A 20,573-nucleotide genomic window follows, 5' to 3' on the forward strand; every position below is an offset into this window, starting at 1 on the left:
AGGGCCATAAATATTACGTTTTGTTTGGCTGTTAACCTTTGCTTTGTTAGTGGAAAAAAAATATAAAAATTAAAAAATCTGCCCAAAAAAGTGAAATTCTGAAATTTCATCTCCATTTTCCATTAATTCTTGTGGAACACCTAAATGGTTAACAACGTTTGTAAAATCAGTTTTTAATACCTTGAGGGGTGTAGTTTCTAAAATGGGGTCATTTTTGGGAGGTTTCTATTATGTAAGCCTCACAAAGTGACTTCAGACCTGAACTGGTCCTTAAAAAGTGGGTTTTGGAAATTCAGAAAAATTTCCAGATTTGCTTCTAAACTTATAAGCCTTCTAACGTCCCCAAAAAAATAAAATGGCATTCACAAAATGATCGAAACATGAAGTAGACATATGTAAAGTAATAACTATTATATGAGGTATCACGATCTGTTTTAAAAGCAGAGAAATAGAAATTTGGAAAGTTGCGGATTATTCAAAATTTTTGGTAAATTTGGTATTTTTTTTATAAAATAATATTTTGATTCAAATTTACCACTGTCATGAAGTACAATATGTGACTTGAAAATAATCTCAGAATGGCCTGGATAAGTAAAAGCGTTTTAAAGTTATAACCACATAAAGTGACATGTCAGATTTGCAAAAATCAGTCTGGTCCTTAAGGTGAAAAATGACCCAGTCCTTAAGGGGTTAAGGTCAGGAGTAGAGTTGTTGCGATACCACATTTTATTTGATTTCGATACCATAAAAAAGTATTGCAATACTCAATACCATTCGATACCACGCGAATAAACCAAAAAAGCCACGTGCATTCCTCATTTTTTTAAAATGGCGAATCGCACATTTTTCTTTTTTTCTGTTCCGGCGTTCACCGCATAGATTTTTTTTCTATTTTTTTCTATTTTAATAGTTTGGACTTTTCGGACGTGGCAATATGTTTATTTATTTATTTTTTATATATACTTAATATTTTGGTGTTTTGTTTTTTTTAACTTTTTATTTAACAACTATTTCCCCCCTTAGGGGCTAGAACCTGGGATTTTTTTTATCCCTTGTCCTGTTCACCCTGATAGATCTCTATCAGGGTCAATAAGACTTTACACTCTCCCTGCTGCTGTGTGCTTTGGGCACACAGCAGCAGGGAGACTACTATGGTAGCGTCCTGGCTGCCATGGCAACCGATCGGAGCCCCAGGATTACACTGCTGGGGCTCCGATCAGAAGCTGCCACTGCACCACCAATGAAGAGGTGAGGGGACTCTGTGGCCACTGCCACCAATGATTTTAATACTGGGGGGGTTGAGGGGGCACTGCGCCACCAATTATTCTAATACTGGGGGGGGCACACTGTGCCACCAATGATAATTAACCTTTAATACAGGAGGCGGGTACTGGCAGCAAATCAGAGGCAGTTAACCCCTCAGGTGCCGCACTACTACTATCGGAGCGATGGGGAGGAGACATCAGCTTCTCTAGTGGGCGTTCCTTCTCCCTGAGCTGCGCTGCGATTGGACAGCACTACAGCCAGGGAGAAGGAACGCCCACTAGAGAAGCCGATGTCTCCTCCCCATTGCTCCGATAGTAGTAATTGGCATACGGAGCAGGAGACTAACTGGGCTACAGCGGGCGAAAGGAGCGGCGCCCAGGAATATTAATAGGTGCAGGGAGATCCCTGGGCGCCGCTCTATGTAGCCTGGCAACTTAACAACGTCCGAACCCATAAAAAAAGGTCCTCCTATCATTGGTGGCGCAGTGCGCCCGCCCCTCTCTCCTAACTGGTGGCAGCGGCAGCAGCAGCACAGGGGGAGGGAGAGAGTGACTCCTTCTCCCCTGTGCTGCTGAGGGAACATGAGCGCGCCGACAGCAACGCGCTCATGTTCAGAGATACTAGACTGCGCAGCAGCGCAGGCCAGTATCGAAAAAAATTGAAATCCCAGGACAAAAGTATCGATTGGGTATCGAAATTTCGATACCCGCAACAACCCTAGTCAGGAGTCTTAGAGAAATACCGTCAATAGGTTCAAACGGAGAGTCCATCAGTGCTGTGAGGACTAAGTTCAAGTCCCAAGGTGGAACGGTCTACCCCCTTGATTAACCGTCTGATTAGAGGATGATCAGAAAGATCTGCAACCAGAAAAACTCCCTCCATTCTCCCTCTTTTAGAGTTTGACGGCTGAGGAAGTCGGCCACCAGATTGTTGCTTCCTTTTAAATGCACGGCCGTTAGGGAGGATAGATTTTTTTCTGCAAAAAGAAAAATATCCCATGACGTTGCTGCCAGAGATCTGCTTCAGGTACCTTCTTGCCGGTTTAAATAAGCAACTGTTGTCATATTGTCCGACAGGACCTTTATATGCTCGAGAGTGGTTCTTGAGTGAAGGGCTAAAAGAACTTCATAGACTGCTCTGAGCTCTATTAGGTTTGATGATTACATTTAAAGGGAACCTGTCACCGGGATTTTGGGTATAGAGCTGAGGGCATAGGTTGCTAGATGGCCGCTAGCACATCCGCAATACCCAGTCCCCATAGCTCTGTGTGCTTTTATTGTGTAAAAAAAACTATTTGATGCATATGCAAATTAACCTGAGATGAGTCCTGTATGTGAGATGAGTCAGGGACAGGACTCATCTCAGGTTAATTTGCATATGTATCCAATCGTTTTTTTTTACACAATAAAAGCACACAGAGCTATGGGGACTGGGTATTGCGGATGTGCTAGCGGCCATCTAGAAAACCATGTCCTCAACTCTATACCCAAAATCCAGGTGACAGGTTCCCTTTAACATGGAGTCATCCCAGACTCTTTGAACCACCAGGTTCCCTGCCTGGCCTCCCCAGCCTCGACTGCTGGCATCTGTAGACACCACTAGAAGATTCTCTTGACACCTCTCTGCAGATTCTTTCTTATTCTCCACCAAACCAGGGAACATTTTTCGGACAGTGGAATTATAACTTTCTTGTCCAGAGAAATTCTGCTGCCATCCTAGGATGCTAGAAGAAAGGCTTGCAGGATTCTGGTGTGGCTTTGTGCCCATCTGACGTCAGGGATAGAGGATGCCAGAATCCCCATGATTGTCATGATGTTTCTGATGGTAGTGGATCTTAGACTGCAAAACGGATTTACTTTTAGTTGAAGGGACAGCTGTTTCTCTTCCGGAAGGAAGGACATCCGTAAGCAAGAGTCGAGAAGAACCCCTAAAAAGACTTTTTGCTGAGCTGGGACGAGATTGGATTTCTTGACATTTATGATCCATCCCAGATCCGTGAAGGTCTTCTGGACAAAGTCTAGATGTACCCGAAGCTGATCTTCTGATTCCGCTGCTAACAGGAAGTCCTCTAAGTACGACACGACAAGAATGCCCTGTAGATAAAGATAACTGGTTATTTCTGCCACTACCTTCGTGAAAATCCTGGGAGCTGATGACAAGCCAAAGGGGAGCGCCTGAAATTGAAAGTGACAGAGACGACCTCCCATAAAAACTGCTATCCTGAGATATTTTTGATGATCTCTGAGAATGAGAACATGGTAGTATGCATCCTGCAAATCTATTGTTGCCATGTAACAATATTGGGGAAGTAGATTTATTGTCGATTTGATGGTCTCTATCTTGAAACTTTTGTAAGATAGGTATTTGTTCAGACTCCTTAGATTTATAAGAAGCCTGAAGGATCCCCCTGTTTTTTTTATGAGGAAGACTGGAGAATAAAACCCTCGCTTTTGCTGGCTTTCTGGAACTGGTAGCAGGACTTCTTTCTAAATCAAGCTAGTTATCTCTGTGTCCAGGGATGACTGTTCCTCCTTTTTTCTGTTGATGACAAATTGGTCTTGTGGGTAGGTAGTGAATTCTAGCCTGACACCCCCTTGAATAGCGGCTGGTACCCAAGGGGAGGCTCCTATTTTTCTCCACTGTGGAACAAACATTTTTAATCTTGCTCCAACCAGGCCTCTGGCGTCATTGAGTGGTCTTTGATGAGTTATCAGGATTGAAGAGGAATCCCTTGTTTCTTCCTCTTGCCCATTGCCACCTTCCTGAGTATTCTCTCTTCTTCTGTTTGGGTTTAGGCTTTCTTTGACTACCATAGGACATGAAAATATTTTGAGTCAGTAGGAAACCCTTTCTTCTTATCGGAGGCTTGTTCTAAAACATCATCCAATACTGATCCAAATAGACTATCCCCTTCACAAGGGATGGAACATAAGCAGTTCTTCGAACCAGCATTACCTGACCAAGAGCGGAGCCATACGGCTCTGCGGGTGGCGTTACAAATAGCAGCTGATCTTGCTGACAACCTGACTAAATCTGCCAAGGCGTCAGCCAGAAAATTTGAGGCTTGTTTAAACATGGGCAGTGAGGCCAAAAAAATTTCCCTTGGGGTACCTGCAGCAAGATGATCCTCTAGTTGTTTAAGCCATACCAATAGGGATCTGGCGGTACAGGTTGATGCAATGCTTGGTATGAACATGGCTGTATTAACTTCCCAAGCCTTCTTTAACAGGTTCTCACATTTCTTATCCATTGGATCACGGACTAACCCCATGTCCTCAAAGGGGAGAAAGGATTTTTTGGATATCCGCGCCACTGGAGCATCAATCTTTGGGGTTTTATCCCAAAGATTTGAGTCAGAGTCTGAAAACGGATACTTCCTCTTGAAAGTGTTAGTAATCAGGGCTCTCTTTTCAGGATCTTTCCATTTCTTCGAGATTAAGGCCTTGACATTATTATGGATTGGAAAGACACGTCTCTTTCTTACTCCTAGACCTTGAAAAATCTGATCCTGGATGGAGCGACTTTCTTGAGACTCCTCCAGGTGCATAGTAGCTCTTATTGTTTTTAAGAGGCTATCAGTATCTTCCAGGAGAAACAATGGTCTCCCGACATCGTCAGGTGAATCCGAGTCTATGTCAGAAGCAATCTCCCCTTCATCTAAATCCAACCCGAATAACTAAGACCCCTGGGATTTTTGAGACGTAAATGCCTGCGGTGACGAGGGAGGTAACCTAGACTCCACTGCCGCATTAACTTCTTCACAAATCATACTCCGCATGGAGTATAAGAAGGAAGGAGATTCTTCAGCCACCACTTTTTCAGCACATCTGGGGCAAAGTGTTTTTTTGGCTTTTGATAGAAATGACTTTTTGCAGATTTTTTGCGACTAGATTCAGACCCCGGTACCTTGGAGGTGGAGGTGTCTCTACCCTACAAAATGTAAACAATTTTTTTTTAAATGGATAGGGTTCAGACTATGGAAAGACACCACCACCCGACACCCAAGGTGCATAAATTTAGCATTACCTAACCCATAACCAAAATCTGCACAAGTCAGGAGAGGAGGCTTACCGGGCTAATGGAGCTTGCGGCCACATCCAAAGGCTTGCGGACTGAATCCGGGTCAGAAGGAGTCGACATTGTAGGCAAAGGAACAGCGCGTGTCGATGTTCCCTGGATCCGGCCTCCATACAAATTTCACGGATTTCCGAGATACGTCTGTGACGTCCGTGCGACTCTCTAGAGACTCCTTTCCCTCGGGAATCTCTGCCCACAAAACAGCCGCAAGAATATCCTGCGCTCCCAGCAGAGCATTCAGGATAGAGCCCGGGGCTGCCTTACCACAGAACTTAAGCCAAGGAACAGGGAAGGGAGGCCACGCGTCCCCAGAGCCCCTGTTCCCTGCAACGGCCCTCCCCAGGTAGGGGGAAGAGATCAGGCCGTGCGCTGAATACTGCTGCGAAATCCACACAGGAGGAGCTTCCACGCTATTTGGGACAGGAAACAACACTGATTCTTTTAAAGTGCGAGCTTCCGTGTTGTTTCCTGTCCTGGGGGCAGGGAGCACCCTCCTGTCATTGCCGCTGGGGGAGGCGCCGGGGAAAAAGACAATTTTCGCTTGTTGTCCTGTAAAGGGCCATTTTCAATTAGTTTTACAGAAAAACCATTATGGTGAACTCTGATAAGCCTGGCTCCTGTATAGGGCTGCATGGCACAGCGGGCAGCGCTGAAGTAGACATAGGGGATGTATTTTTCTGTAAGAGCTTATTCACTACTGCATGTTCACACATGAGGCGTTTCCATCATTTTTGGCTGCAGTTTTTTTTTTTTTATACACAAACAACAATGCCACCACAAAATTCAAGGAATGAACAAACCACTGGTGTCAAATAACACCCTGGGGGAGATTTGTTAAAATTTCGTGTAATGTTTTAACATCACATTTGTAGCATTAAAAAGTCACAAATTATGGTGCACACCTTTGTGACTTTATGAGTTTCTCACCACTTTTCTAAAGTGATGAGAAAGGGTGGGGCCTAGTTGATGGACACGGAGCCTCGTGCCCCACCAGATTTACTATAAGTTATGCCAGAAAATGAGCCCCTGATAATACACCCTTTGGACACATGACCATGGGATATATACCCAAAGTGTGGGGAAACCCGTGTGTGGGGATATGTAGGATCTAGGAAATATTCGTAAAGTCACGTCCAGGTATCTGGCTGAAGGCAATGTTTTATAGGTGTATTGTAGAGACTTAAGAATTGAAGATGTACCCATAATGGGTATAGCCTTATCGTATAAGGCCAGTGGATGTGATTCTATCATCAGGGCCCGGCAAGAAAGCTCTGTACAAATTTTGTAATGACTCTACGCAAGGAGGAATCCCATTTAGTTGGTTAAAGACGCAAAATACAGTGTTCACATAGCTGCATGCTTGGTAAAGTAGGCTTGAGCGAAGCAAGCTTTGGATCATAGATCCAAAATCGATTGGTTCAATAACTTTGTTTTTAATGCTGTTTCTCTACAGAATTAAAATGTATTGGCTCTGTGGAGCCAAACTTAGTCTCACGAGACTTCGATGAATTACTACTGTATTCTTATCTGCGTCTTTAAAAACATTTTAAAATAGGAATCCGAAGTGGGCTTTGGTACTGGCTGGTATCTCGCTACCAAAGCCCACTTTGAATTCCCATTTTAAAATATTTTTAAAAACGCAGCTAAGAATACAGTAGTAATTCACCGAAGTCTCGCGGGACGAAGTTTGGCTCCACGAAGCCAATACATTTTAATGCTGTATGGAAACAGCATTAATAACAAAGTTATTGAACAAATCGATCTTAGATCTATGATCCAAAGCTCGATTTGCTCAAGCCTAAAAGGTGGAATCAGGAGTCTGCAGCCTGGAACTTTTATATCCTTAGGACACGTCATCAATATCAGATGGGCAGGGGTCTGAGTCCCAGCACCATTCACCTTTTCTGCAGTAGCTCCGGCACCAGAACCACACAGCTCCATCCACTATAGCGCTGCTCCCATTCATGGGAAATCATTTTTCAGTCACCATATTAGCCCTTTTTTTTCTGTCCAGCACAGTGAGATAATACTATGGTACAAACTACTGGTGGCATTTGTCTGTGGGGCTGACACGCGTAGGCTAATTTCAATTGAGTTTTCTGTCTAGATGCGCTCCGTTTTGCAAATGGACAGAATTCTGACAGACACCTAACTTATTTATCTCAATGTGCTCATTCAGGAAAAATTGCAGCATGTTTTATCTTGATCCGTTTTTGACACAGGAAAAGAAAAGAATGCAATATACCTCTAGAGTACGACTGGAATAGTTTATTTTATGATATTTTTGAATTGAGATTATTACAAGCGCCTGTTTAGTGGTGATGACCCCTGCTTGGTTCCTGAAGGGGTGGGATAACTTGTCCCGTCTCTTGGATGACATCACCCTAAAAGAAAAAAGAAACAGACATGATGTTACTGTAGGCACACTAAACCTATCAAACAAAATAAATGAGGGTTAGGGTACTTTCACACTAGCGTTTTTCTTTTCCGGCACCGAGTTCCGTCCTAGGGGCTCTATACCGGAAAAGAAATGATCAGTTATATCCCCATGCCTTCTGAATGGAGAGTAATCCGTTCAGGATGCATCAGGATGTCTTCAGTTCAGTCGTTTTGACTGATCAGGCAAAAGATAAAACCGTAGCATGCTACGGTTTTATCTCCGACCGGTAAAAATTTGAAAAAAGATACAAGACATGTCTCTCCGCATGACAAGCGGAGAGACGGATCCGTTCTTGCAATGCATTTGTGAGACGGATCCGCATCCGGATGCGTCTCACAAATGCTTTCAGTCACATCCAGATCGGCGGATCAGGCGGGCAGTTCCGACAACGGAACTGCTTGCTGGATCACACTGCCGCAAGTGTGAAAAAGCCTTACCTATGATATCTGCTATACGTTATGTCACACATCAGTTACCGCTTCTTTTTATGAATCATCATCTATAGCCTTTTGGCTATTAAAGGGGTATACCCATGTGCACATCTTTGACATAAATGTCTGACAGGTTTGGGGGGGGGGGGGGGTAACCTCTTTCAAGAACAGGGCCTTGTCTGCACATATATGGCATATCCTTCAGATATGTCATACAGTTCCAGATGGGGATAATCTTTTAAGCTCTTATAAGAGGTTTTAGCTGCCCCCATCATTGTTAAAAATCCACGGACAATGTTGTTTCTGGTTCCTCAGATAGACCCCTGAGTAGGGAGCTGGAGAACTGAAATCAATGGGCCGTCAATGTACAGCACATCAATTATACCCATATACCCTGACAGAGATGTAACCCCCCCCCCCCCCCCATCCAAAATACTATAGATTTAAAAGATTTTTGTACTGCCATGTGAGTCGACTCAGTGTGCTGTGGTTAGAGTGTTTTCTTAAAGAGTAGGATTCTTCCCCTCTTGGTATGGCTATAATTTTCCTTCAGGCCCAGGCAGCTCAGCTCATTAACACAAATGCCTGAACCCATAAATGTGGGACGGGCACCACCAATATAACTGGCAATAGATACAACACGGGTGCTGTCCGCATGAAAAGGGGATAAATAAACAAGAAAAGAAGAGCAGTACATGCAATACCGGAGACGCACACCATTAGGGATCATGCACCCAAAGTATTTTCTTTTCGTGTCCGTTTCGTTTCTTTTGCTGACCGTATGGGGAACCATTCATTTCAATGGGTCCGCCAAAAAAATGGAAGTTACTCCGTGTGCATTCCGTTTCCGTATGTCCATTCAGCAAAAAAAATAGAACATCTCCTATTATTGTCCGCATTACGGACAAGGCTAGTACTGTTCTATTAGGGGCCAGCTGTTCCGTTCTGCAAAATACAGAATGCACACGGACGTCATCCGTATTTGGACTGCAAAATAAATACAGTTGTGTGCATGAGCCCTTAAAAAGGGAGCCAGGAGGTCCCTGAGTAATGGGAAATCTTCCCCTCGCAGCACAAATAACAATACGTTCTGAGAAGACTCAGTAATATCCCATATATAACAAATAACCAAAAGTATAATAAAGGCAACTACACAAAAATCCATAATTATACCATGATTACATGCAAGTCTTAAGAAAAATGTATATATAATGTGATATCCAATGGTAAACATGATTCAATATAAAGTGCCAGTGCAGACAGAGCTTGTACAATGTGAGACGACTACTATACTAACAGTCAAACATATGACCTGAATGGATGGCTATTGTGCCAGGAAGGCTCCTTTCACACGAACGATACGGATTGTTTCGATGTGTTTTTCACGCACGCGAAAAAAAAAAACTGAAAAATAACAATCTACATCTCCTAGCAACCATCAGTGAAAAACATTTTGCATCCGGATGCAATGCATTTCTCACGGAAGCCGCATTATCTTCTGTGGGACCAGGGCTCCATGAAAAACGCAGAATATAAAACATGCTGCAATTTTCGCGGAACGCAGAGATGATGCATGAAAATTAATACTCATGAACATAAACCCAAAGAAATGAATGCGTTCAATTTCACACGAGCCAGAAAACTGGCTCGTGTGAAAGAGGCCTAAAAGGTCTTTTAAAAAAAATTAAAAAAACAACACCACCACTGCAGTTTGTAAGCAGTTTTTTGAGCCAAAGTCAAAAGTAGATCCAGCAGGAAGGAGAAACAGAAGCTCTCCATTTATACTTCTCATTCCTTTTGAACATATATTTGTCTTTGACTCAAAAAACTGCCGCAGCGGAACAGAATGGCAAAAAGTGCTTTGTTGTGGATTTTCTGCAACTTAATGTCACCATCCCTTTCCACGGAGATGTAATCTGCACAGAAATCCACAACGTAATTCACCAACACAATCTGCAACAAACACCTGCACTGTGAACACTATCATGGAAAATATTTAAGTAAAAAGTCATATGTATTTCAAAATGGCAGCAATAAAAACTAGCCCTGCAAAAAACAAGCCCTCACACTGCTCTGTAGACGAAAACATAAAAAAAGTTAAAGGGAGGGTCTCACCTGAGACATTGGTGGCATATCACAATATGTCCATGTCAGATAGGTGCGCGTCCCACCTATCTCTAGAACAAGCCCCCAAAAGTGAAAGAGAGCTCATCACGCAAGCAAAGCCGCCCTCCATTCCCTTCTATGAGAGTTCAGAAAACAACCAAGCAACGGTTTGGCTATTTCATGAGTCCCATAGGTGAATGGAGAGGTGGCTGTGCATGCATGGTGCGCTCTCCATTGGAGGCTCCATTCTAGAGATAGTACCAGGTCTCAGAGGTGGGACCTGGTACTATCTGACATTGCTGGCATATCCTAGCATGTATTTTTAAGTAGTAAAACATAAGAAAAACGTCTAAATATGACATTGGCGTAATCGTACTGACCGGCAGAACATGGTCATCATGTCATTTTTAGAGCACAGTGAAAACAACTGTGGAAGTTCTGGAACTGCTGTTGTTTTTTTTTAAATTTCTCCCCACAAAGAATTTATTCTGGTTTATCAATACATGATGGAAAATTAAATGGTCCCGCTAAAAAATACAACTTGTCCCACAAAAAAAGGAAAAAAAAAAAGGAAAGGAAAGGAAAAGAAAACTGGCCAGGCCTGAAGGGGTTAAAACAATGAACATCTGAGAATACTCACAGGGTACAGCCGAGGTTTTTGATAAACGACGCTGTATGGAGAGGTCTGAAAGAAATCAATAGACATGAATTAGAGTAATAGTCAGTATACACACACACTATGGTCACATGAGTTCATGACAACATGGCTGACAGAACCTTTAACCAGACTTCTCCAGGTGAAGAAGCCAGATCCAAAAAACTAGGAGCCAGTAACGATACATACACAGGGCTGGGCACACACAGTGCACATTTATTTTATTTTATTATACCTTGAAATGGGAATATGTGAGGCTTCCCCAACCCATATAGTAACATACACTGCTAGACAGGAGCTTGTATGGCGGTAGGGTTTACTGCGTGATCACTGTGTCCAAACTGTCCGTCTCACCTCTGCATGCAAAGGCCAGGAATAGTTTAAAGGCCAAAATGAAAAACTCATTTGACGCACCACAGCAGCTCCAGGTACTGCAGGACTGCAAGTGATGTTGTTCTGGTCCCACTCATTTAACTGCTGCAGCCAATGACTGACCTCAGTGGTCACGTCTCCAAGAATGGAACAGACCACAGACCTTCTGCAGCCTTGTGCTGTTCTGGCTCACATGATCACTGGGCCAACGATCACAACTACCACCGCCATTCCTGTCACTGCGATTGCCCCACAGCACCTCTCACCTACTGGGTGTCAAATAAGGCAGAAGATTTTCAGTGGAGGCAAGTTTTTTTTTTACTAATTTCTTTTCCCTGACACTTTTTTTTTTTAACATGCTTTTGGATGTGGTTTTGGCATGGATTTTCACCCCTACCCATTTTTTATGGGAATTCTGGACGTATAATCCACATCAAGAACGGACAGAACACTTTTTTTTATAGCGGTGTGGTTTAGAAAACTGCAAGCGGAAAAAAAAGTGCACTCAAAATTAACAGACAGATTCCCCACTGAAGTCAATGGGGAAGATCCGCATGCATTTTTGGAGCAGAATCCACGCCACAAATCTGTCGTGTGAACATACCCCAAGGCTGCGTTCGGGTTTTGATCAGCTTTTTGGATGCAGTTTTGAAAGCCAAACCCAGGTGTGGATTCACAAAACTTCTCCTCATTTGTGAATCCACAGCTGGTTAAAAAATTAAATAATAATTAATTGAAACAAAACACATGGGGCCAGATTTATCATTAGCTCAGGTCAGAATAATGGAGTGAAAAAGTCCCAAAAAAAGTCCCAAACGCTAAAACTGCGCACAAATTTGCGACTTTTTTCTGCTCTGCACTATGCTCGCCAGTTTTCTGAAAGTGGGCATTTTTTCTTATGTAAATTAATCTCTAGACAGATTTACTATTGGGATTATTTAAAAAGTCGCAATTTCACTCCAGTGAGGACCATGCTTATCTTATGAGACTTTTTAATAGAACATGCGACTTTTTCATAAAAACGTGCGACTTTTTCGTAAAGATGTGCGACCTTTGTAAAGCTGCTTACTGACGGATAAACTGCTACCGTCAAACCACATTTATTACAGTCTTAAAGGGCCGATCATATATCTGACTTGGCTAAAACTGACTTTAGCCATATGTGAAAGTGGAGTGAGCTGTCATAGTAATGATAAATCTGGCCCATGGTGTGAAAGAGGGCTTAAAGCAGGGCTCGACAAATCCCAGGCGCCAGGTCGCCATGGCGACCAGGAATTTAGTCCTGGCGCTTGGGTATTTGTCAGCCCGTTTTCCAAAGGTGCCCGTGCGGAGCTGCCGTTCTGTCCGGAGGCAGCACCGTTTGAAACAGCTCCGTCACAGCACACAATAGCAGAGACGCTGGCAGCAGGGAGGGGAGGGGCTCGGGAGGAGTGTAATCTGATCCTAGAGTGGAAGCTGCTTCTGCCAGCCCCTCCCCTCCCCGCCCACCAACCAATCAGAGCTGAGGCAAGGCAAGCACTAGCAGCTCTGAGTCACTGACACAAGTACAGGGAGAAAGAATCGAATGAGTCACAGGTTAAGAATCTAAAGATCCTTAGTGACTCATTCGATTCTTTTTGAGTTAAAAGAACCGTCAGTCAGACTCTAGAACTGATGCTTTTGTTGCAGCAGTGATAAGATTAAAGGGTTTCTGTCACCCCACAAAACTCATATTTTTTTTTTTGGATAGTTAGATTCCTTATAGGGCGATATAGGAGAACATAATAGTCTTACTTACTTTCATGCGGCCGATTCTTTAGAAAACGAAGTTTTATAATATGTAAATCAGGGCTCTATCAGCAAGTAGGGCGTCTACTTGCTGGTAGCCGCAGCAGCAATCCGCCCCCTCGCCGTGTTGATTGACAGGGCCAGCCGTGATCTCCTCCTCCGGCCGGCCCTGTCAGTATTTCAAAAATCGCGCGCCTCTGGTCATTCGGCGCAGGCGCTCTGAGATGAGGAGGCTCGTCTCCTCAGTGCGCCTGCGCCGATGACATCACCGAAAGAGAAGACGTCATCGGCGCAGGCGCACTGAGGGAGTGCTGAGGAGACGAGCCTCCTCATCTCAGAGCGCCTGCGCCGAATGACGCGAGGCGCGCGATTTTTGAAATACTGACAGGGCCGGCCGGAGGAGGAGATCACGGCTGGCCCTGTCAATCAACACGGCGAGGGGGCGGTTTTCTGCTGCGGCTACCAGCAAGTAGACGCCCTACTTGCTGGTAGAGCCCTGATTTGCATATTATAAAACTTCGTTTTATAAAGAATCGGCCGCATGAAAGTAAGTAAGACTATTATATTCTCCTATATCGCGCTATGAGGAATCTAACTATCCAAAAAAAAAAAAAATGAGTTTTGTGGGGTGACAGAAACCCTTTAAGGGACAGGAGCAGAGAGATGAGAGAAGTGACAGGACAGAGTTTAGATTAGTTTGAATTAACCCTTTAGGATCAAATTGGCTTCTCAAGGAGATCTATATGTTAAAGGCATCCCTTCTGTCTCATTCAGTAGCTATATAACTAAGGCTACTTTCACACTTGCGGCAGGACGGATACGGCTGTTCACCCTGTCGAATCCGTCCTTCCGCTGTTTCGCCGGACCGCAGCTCTGTCCCCATTGACTATAATGGGGGCAGAGCTCTGGCGCAGCACGGCAGTGCATGGTGAAAGGCCGCCGGACTAAAAGTACTGCATGTCCAACTTTTTAGTCCGGCGGCCTTTCACCGCGAACTGCCATGCTGCGCCGGAGCTCAACCCCCGTCCCCATTATAGTCAATAGGGTCCGGGAACGGAGCGGCGGTATATGTAACATGGTATACAGCATTATTGGGGGGCTCTATGGAAAAGTGGGGGGGGGGAGCGCTATGGGGGCACCTACTGGGGGCTTTATGACGCGGCTCCGCCTGGCTCCTAACTTTTTTAGCTGGCTCCTAGATTCCAAGGAAATTTGTCAAGCCCTGGCTTAAAGTCTCTTCATATTATATTTCCCCAGTATGTGTACAACCCCTTATAAAAAAAATAAATATATATGGTTTGAAAGAAGAGCTTTAAAGGCTATGTACACCTTTGGGGGCAATTTATTTTTTATTATTGCATTATACTGTTTTTGACCTAAAAATCACAATTGGTCTTTATTAACAATATGGAATCCTTTTTTCTGTACAGAGCTGACATACTCTACTAGCTGCCTGATGATGTTTTGTCATTTCCGTCACCTGAGGAGCAGACGGACTCCTTATCTCTGCTCTCTGCCATTATAAACACTCATTATAGCTCATTCCTTGCCCTACTGATAAGAATGTGGCTTAAATAAGTGTTTATGACCTCTCAGTAGTTTAGAGATAAGGCTTATTAGATGACCAGCACAAAGTGAAAGTACCAGTCACACAGTTAGGCCTCATGTACACGACCGTTGTTTTGGTCCGCATCCGAGCTGCAGTTTTGGCGGCTCGGATGCGGACCCATTCACTTTAATGGGGCCGCAAAAGATGCGGACAGCCCTCCGTGTGCTGTCCGCATCGTTGCTCCATTCCGTGGTCCGCCAAAAAAAATATAACCTGTCCTATTCTTGTCCGCGCTTTGCGGACAAGAATAGGCAGTTATATTAAAGGCTGTCCGTGCCGTTCCGCAAATTGCGGAACACACACGGACGCCATCCGTGATTTGCGGACTGCAAAACACACAACGGTCGTGTGCATGTAGCCTTAGAAAAACAGTTAGGCCTCTTTCGCACAAGCGTGACGGATGAGGTCCGGATGCGTTCAGGGTGCGTTCTGCGAAACTCGCATCGTTTTGCAAGCAAGTTCAGTCAGTTTTGTCTGCGATTGCGTTCAGTTTTTCCTGCGCGGGTGCAATGCGTTTTGTGGCGTTTTTCACGCGCGCAATTAAAAACTGAAATATTACAAACAACATCTCTTAGCAACCATCAGTGAAAATCGCATTGCATCCAGGCTTGTTTCTGGATGCAATGCGTTTTTCACTGAAGCCCCATTCACTTCTATGGGGCCAGGGCTGCGTGAAAAACGCAGAACATAGAACATGCTGCGATTTTCACACAACGCAGAACTGATGTGTGGAAAAAAAAAACCGCTCATGTACACAGACCCATTGAAATGAATGGGTCAGGATTCAGTGCGGGTGCTATGCGTTCACGTCACGCATTGAGCCCGCGCGGAAAACTCGCTCGTGTGAAAGGGGCCTTAACCCTTTGTAACTGAACAGCTCAATATTTGTAATAAACCCCAATTGGAAATATGATTTTTAGCCAAATATAAGATATATGCAAATATATTTAAAAAAATGACTCTAAAAAGGTGTACATAGCCTTCAAGGGCCTGTGCCAAGTTTTCAAGTTATCCCCTATCCACAGGATAGGGAATAACTAACTGATCGGTGAGAGTCCTACCGGTGGGACTCCCACCAATCTGCCGATCTGATGGCATGCACCCGCTGCATTCCTTCTTTATGGGACTGTCAGAATACAGCGCTCACCTATTTCCAGAGGTCCCATAGAGAGTGAATGAAGCGACAGGGTGCATACTGGATCTGCTGCTCCATCATGTATCTTTTATGGCTCATACCTGCTGAACCCAATCTGAATATTGTAAAGAGGGGGAGAAGGGGTGCCATTTGTAACTGGGATGGATGGGCCGAGATGGTACTGGTTACACTGAAATCACTGGAGGCAACTCTATACAGTAAAGTTCCATACTTCTATACTACTCCTACTTACTATACTACTCCTACCTATACTACTACTTTATTCAGAAAATCTGCAGTGTGGGAACATACACAGACATAATATATGCCGTTTTTATTCAGTCTCCACTGAGAATACATAATGGAGCAGGCTGCACAGCATACTGTGAGTAACACTGGCGCTATATCCGGCTCCTGATCCTGTGAATGATGAGCAGCACATTACCTCCATGTGGTACTTCACAAAGTAATGAATGATCCAGGCTGGGATCAGAACTCTGGTCACTGCTTGGACACCAAGATTATACGTCCTGAAGGTCTATGAACAAAATAAAAGCAACAATTAGCCGGGGGCACCGGGAAACCGCAACAGAAAACCATGCCCACTTAGTATGCCATGATAAATATGGCACCTGGAACACAGGTATGCCTCCCAACTATTCCAGCTCCAGCAGGACTGTCAAAAGGTACCAGGAGGGCTGTAGCATGTGCTTCCTCAGGACATGGATACAGCCAAATACAATGGTGAATCATGGAGATCCCTGCTCGCCCATTCACCGACCTGTGCTCTCACCCGCAGGCAGACATTATGCAGTGATGTCATCACACCTGCTGAGCTGAACAGGAGAGGGCACAAGCCGGGGAATTCATTAATTAGTGTGAACTTTTATTTTATTAAAGCTACAGCAGCATCACTAATGTGAGGTGGCACTAAGGGGGCATCTCTATTGTGACATGACACTCCGCATCACTAATGTGAGGGGGCACTAAGGGGACATCTCTATTGTGAGGGGGCACTAAGGGGACATCTCTATTGTGAGGGGGCACTAAGGGGGCATCTCTATTGTGACATGATACTCCGCATCACTAATGTGAGGGGGCACTAAGGGGACATCTCTATTGTGAGGGGGCACTAAGGGGACATCTCTATTGTGAGGGGGCACTAAGGGGGCATCTCTATTGTGACATGACACTCCGCATCACTAATGTGAGGGGGCACTAAGGGGACATCTCTATTGTGAGGGGGCACTAAGGGGACATCTCTATTGTGAGGGGGCACTAAGGGGACATCTCTATTGTGAGGGGGCACTAAGGGGACATCTCTATTGTGAGGGGGCACTAAGGGGACATCTCTATTGTGAGGGGGCACTAAGGGGACATCTCTATTGTGAGGGGGCACTAAGGTGGCATCTCTATTGTGAGGGGGCACTAAGGGGACATCTCTATTGTGAGGGGGCACTAAGGGGACATCTCTATTGTGACATGACACTCAGCATCACTAATGTGAGGGGGCACTAAGGTGGCATCTCTATTGTGAGGGGGCACTAAGGGGACATCTCTATTGTGACATGACACTCAGCATCACTAATGTGAGGGGGCACTAAGGTGGCATCTCTATTGTGAGGGGGCACTAAGGTGGCATCTCTATTATGAGGGGGCACTAAGGGGACATCTCTATTGTGACATGACACTCAGCATCACTATTGTGAGGGGGGGGGGGGCCACTAAGGGAGCATCTAGTTTTGACAGGTCATTTGGCATCACTATTGTGAGTGGGGCACTAAGGGGGCATCTCTATTGTGAGGGAACACTCAGAATCACTATTGTGAGGGGGGCACTATGGGAACATCTCTATTGTGAGGGGGGCACTATGGGAACATCTCTACTGTGACAGGACACTGAGCATCACTAATGTGAGGGGGCACTAAGGTGGCATCTCTATTGTGAGGGGGCACTAAGGGGACATCTCTATTGTGACATGACACTCAGCATCACTATTGTGAGTGGGGCACTAAGGGAGCATCTAGTTTTGGCAGGTCATTTGGCATCACTATTGTGAGTGGGGCACTAAGGGGGCATCTCTATTGTGAGGGAACACTCAGAATCACTATTGTGAGGGGGGGCACTATGGGGACATCTCTATTGTGAGGGGGGCACTATGGGAACATCTCTACTATGACAGGATACTGAGCATCACTATTGTGAGGGGGGGGGCACTAAGGGAGCATCTAGTTTTGACAGGACAATCAGCATCACTATTGTGAGTGGGCACTAAAGGGGGGGGGGTCATAACTACTGCATGTGGGCACTAAAGGGGCATAACTAACGTGCTGTAGGAGGTGGTATCACTCAGAGGGGCACCACTACAGCATGCCACACACACAGGGCACTATCAATGTGTATGGGGCACAATGGAGACAGATAGGGCAGGGTTATGGGCATGGCTTTACACATTTTCTTTCTCTGCTCGGTTTCACTGAAGGTTGGGAGGAATGACATGTATTCCAGAAGGATCACCCCCATCAGATGCAGCAGGACACCCGCCCGCCCCCAGTCTCACGTACGTATCTCCTCCACACAGAGTTCTTCTGCAGAAAGCTGGCCCAGAACCTGTCCACCGCATTCAGCTTCTTCTCGGGCAGGACGGGCTCCCGAGGGCTCAGCTCCTGATCCTTCAGCCATTTCCTGCGGAGCACTCTCAGCTGTTGCTGCCGGAGCTGCGAGTCTACTGGATTGACCGACATGTCTGCCCGCCCTGACACCCCAAATCCAGTGCCCTCTTATTGCTGTGACACTTCGGTGCCTTCCAGAGGGCACTCCGCGGCTCCGGCGCGCACCAATGACGTCACGCGCATACGAGCTGTGCGATGGCTCCCTCTGCTGTTCGTTAGTCGGTATTACCTCAGCTCAGCGAGATGTACTGTGATACTATGGTACAGTGTCGGGCTGATAAGAGGGCTAACAAAAGACAGGCCCCAGACGAGAATCTATAGTTGTTCAAAAGATAATAAATAATTTTGTTTGGGAGAAAAATGCTGCTCTCATAAGTGTCAGTAACAGTGGTCTCCATGTGGAGCCCTAGGTCTTCCTGATAAATGCCTCCCATTCTGAAACAGGCGCAAACCCTGCTCCCAGTTAGGCCTCGTGCACACGCCGATCATGTGGCTGCCGTATGAGGTGCAGACCCATTCACTTGATCCGCATCTGACGTATGCAAGGAACTGTACACAGTACTCCATGTGTGGTCTGACTAGTGATTTGTAAAGTGGCAGGACTATGTTCTCATCACAGACATCTATGCCCCATTCCAGTTATTACTTCAGTTGCCCTCCTCTGGACCCTCTCCAGCTCTGCTATGTCTGCCTTGTTCACAGGAGCCCAGAACTGTACACAGTACTCCATGTGTGGTCTGACTAGCGATTTGTAAAGTGGTAGGACTATGTTCTTATCACGGGCATCTATGCCCCTTTTGATGCAACCCATTATCTTATTGGCCTTGGCAGCAGCTGCCTGACACTGGTTTGTACAGCTTAGTTTGCTGTTTATTAAAATTCCTAGATACTTTTCCATGTCAGTGTTAGGGCTCATGCACAGGACCGTATGTATTTTGTGGTCCGCAAAAAACGGATCTGCAAAAAATACGGATGACGTCCGTGTGCATTCCGTCCTAATAGAACAGTACTATCCTTGTCTGTTATGCGGACAATAATAGGACATGTTCTATTTTTTTGCAGAACGGAAATACAGACATACGGAAACGGAATGCACATGGAGTAACTTCCGTTTTATTTTTGCAGACCCATTGAAATGAATGGTTCCGTATACAGTCCGCAAAAAAAAACAACTAACGGACACGGAAAGAAAATACATTGTGTGCATGAGCCCTTACCCAGTGTTTTACCATTTAGTATGTACGGGTGACTTGCATTATTCCTTCCCATGTGCATAACCTTACATTTGTCAGTGTTAAACCTCATCTGCCACTTATCTGCCCAAGCCTCCAATCTATCCAGATCCCTCTGTAGTAGTATACTGTCCTCTTCAGTGTTAATTACTTTACATCTGCGAAAATTGATATATTACTGTGCAAGCCTTCTACAAGATCATTAATAAATACAGTATATTGAAGAGAATACGGCCCAATACTGAGAAAATGCAAGGGACACAAAGTATTGCAAAAAGTTCTGTACTCAGATTCATTAAAATACAACGTAGATACATCAATATGCATCATGCCAATCCTTATGAGATAAATCACTTTATATTCTCGGTAGTTGGTTCACAAAGAGCACGGTGTAGTTCACCGTGGAGGCAGACTCCTCATTGGTGAACTAGGCCACATTCCTTGTGAGCCAACTACTGAGACTAGATACAACATGATTCATCTCATAAGGACTGGCATGATGCATATTGATGTATCTACGTTGTATTTTAATGAATCTGAGTACAGAACTTTTTGCAATACTTTGTGTCCCTTGCATTTTCTCTGGTGCACTGACTTCTAGCACCACTGCCGCTCAGCTGTTTGAGAAAGCCACAACACTCCGGTGAGCACTGCAACCTTTTCAAGCAAGCGCGTCATGTTCATCGGGCATCTGGCCTATGTGTAACTTGATCCCATTCACGGGATGGGCCTGGGCTGCCGTACAAAACACAGCCACGATACAATGTCCAGCACTGTGCTTGGAATGCTGTCAGGAGGCTGCAGTGTTCAC

At 45.0% G+C, this 20,573-nt stretch overlaps 1 protein-coding gene across 1 annotated transcript; it reads right to left on the minus strand.

The window, feature by feature from the left end:
* Positions 1 to 7,591: 7,591 nt before the first annotated feature.
* On the minus strand, positions 7,592 to 18,706 carry NDUFB6 (NADH:ubiquinone oxidoreductase subunit B6). The gene is made up of 4 exons (XM_040417254.1): positions 18,423 to 18,706; positions 16,304 to 16,396; positions 10,961 to 11,005; positions 7,592 to 7,727 (listed from the first exon to the last, which is right to left on the minus strand). Exons 1-4 carry the CDS (start codon positions 18,600 to 18,602, stop codon positions 7,656 to 7,658), a joined length of 390 nt encoding a protein of 129 aa, XP_040273188.1. The 5' UTR covers positions 18,603 to 18,706; the 3' UTR covers positions 7,592 to 7,655.
* Positions 18,707 to 20,573: the final 1,867 nt, after the last annotated feature.

This window comes from Bufo bufo, chromosome 2 (genome assembly GCF_905171765.1).
Source record: "Bufo bufo chromosome 2, aBufBuf1.1, whole genome shotgun sequence".
Lineage (NCBI taxonomy): Eukaryota > Metazoa > Chordata > Amphibia > Anura > Bufonidae > Bufo > Bufo bufo.

What these genes read in the sequence shown, in the direction of transcription:
- NDUFB6 (XM_040417254.1), bottom strand. Translation starts at nt 18,602, where the DNA reads ATGTCGGTCAATCCAGTAGACTCGCAGCTCCGGCAGCAACAGCTGAGA. An exon ending in TTGTGAAGTACCACATGGAG is followed by an intron (nt 11,006 to 16,303) that starts GTAATGTGCTGC and finishes GATTTCTTTCAG; the next exon opens with ACCTCTCCATACAGCGTCGT. An exon ending in AAAAACCTCGGCTGTACCCT is followed by an intron (nt 7,728 to 10,960) that starts GTGAGTATTCTC and finishes TTTTTCTTTTAG; the next exon opens with GGTGATGTCATCCAAGAGAC.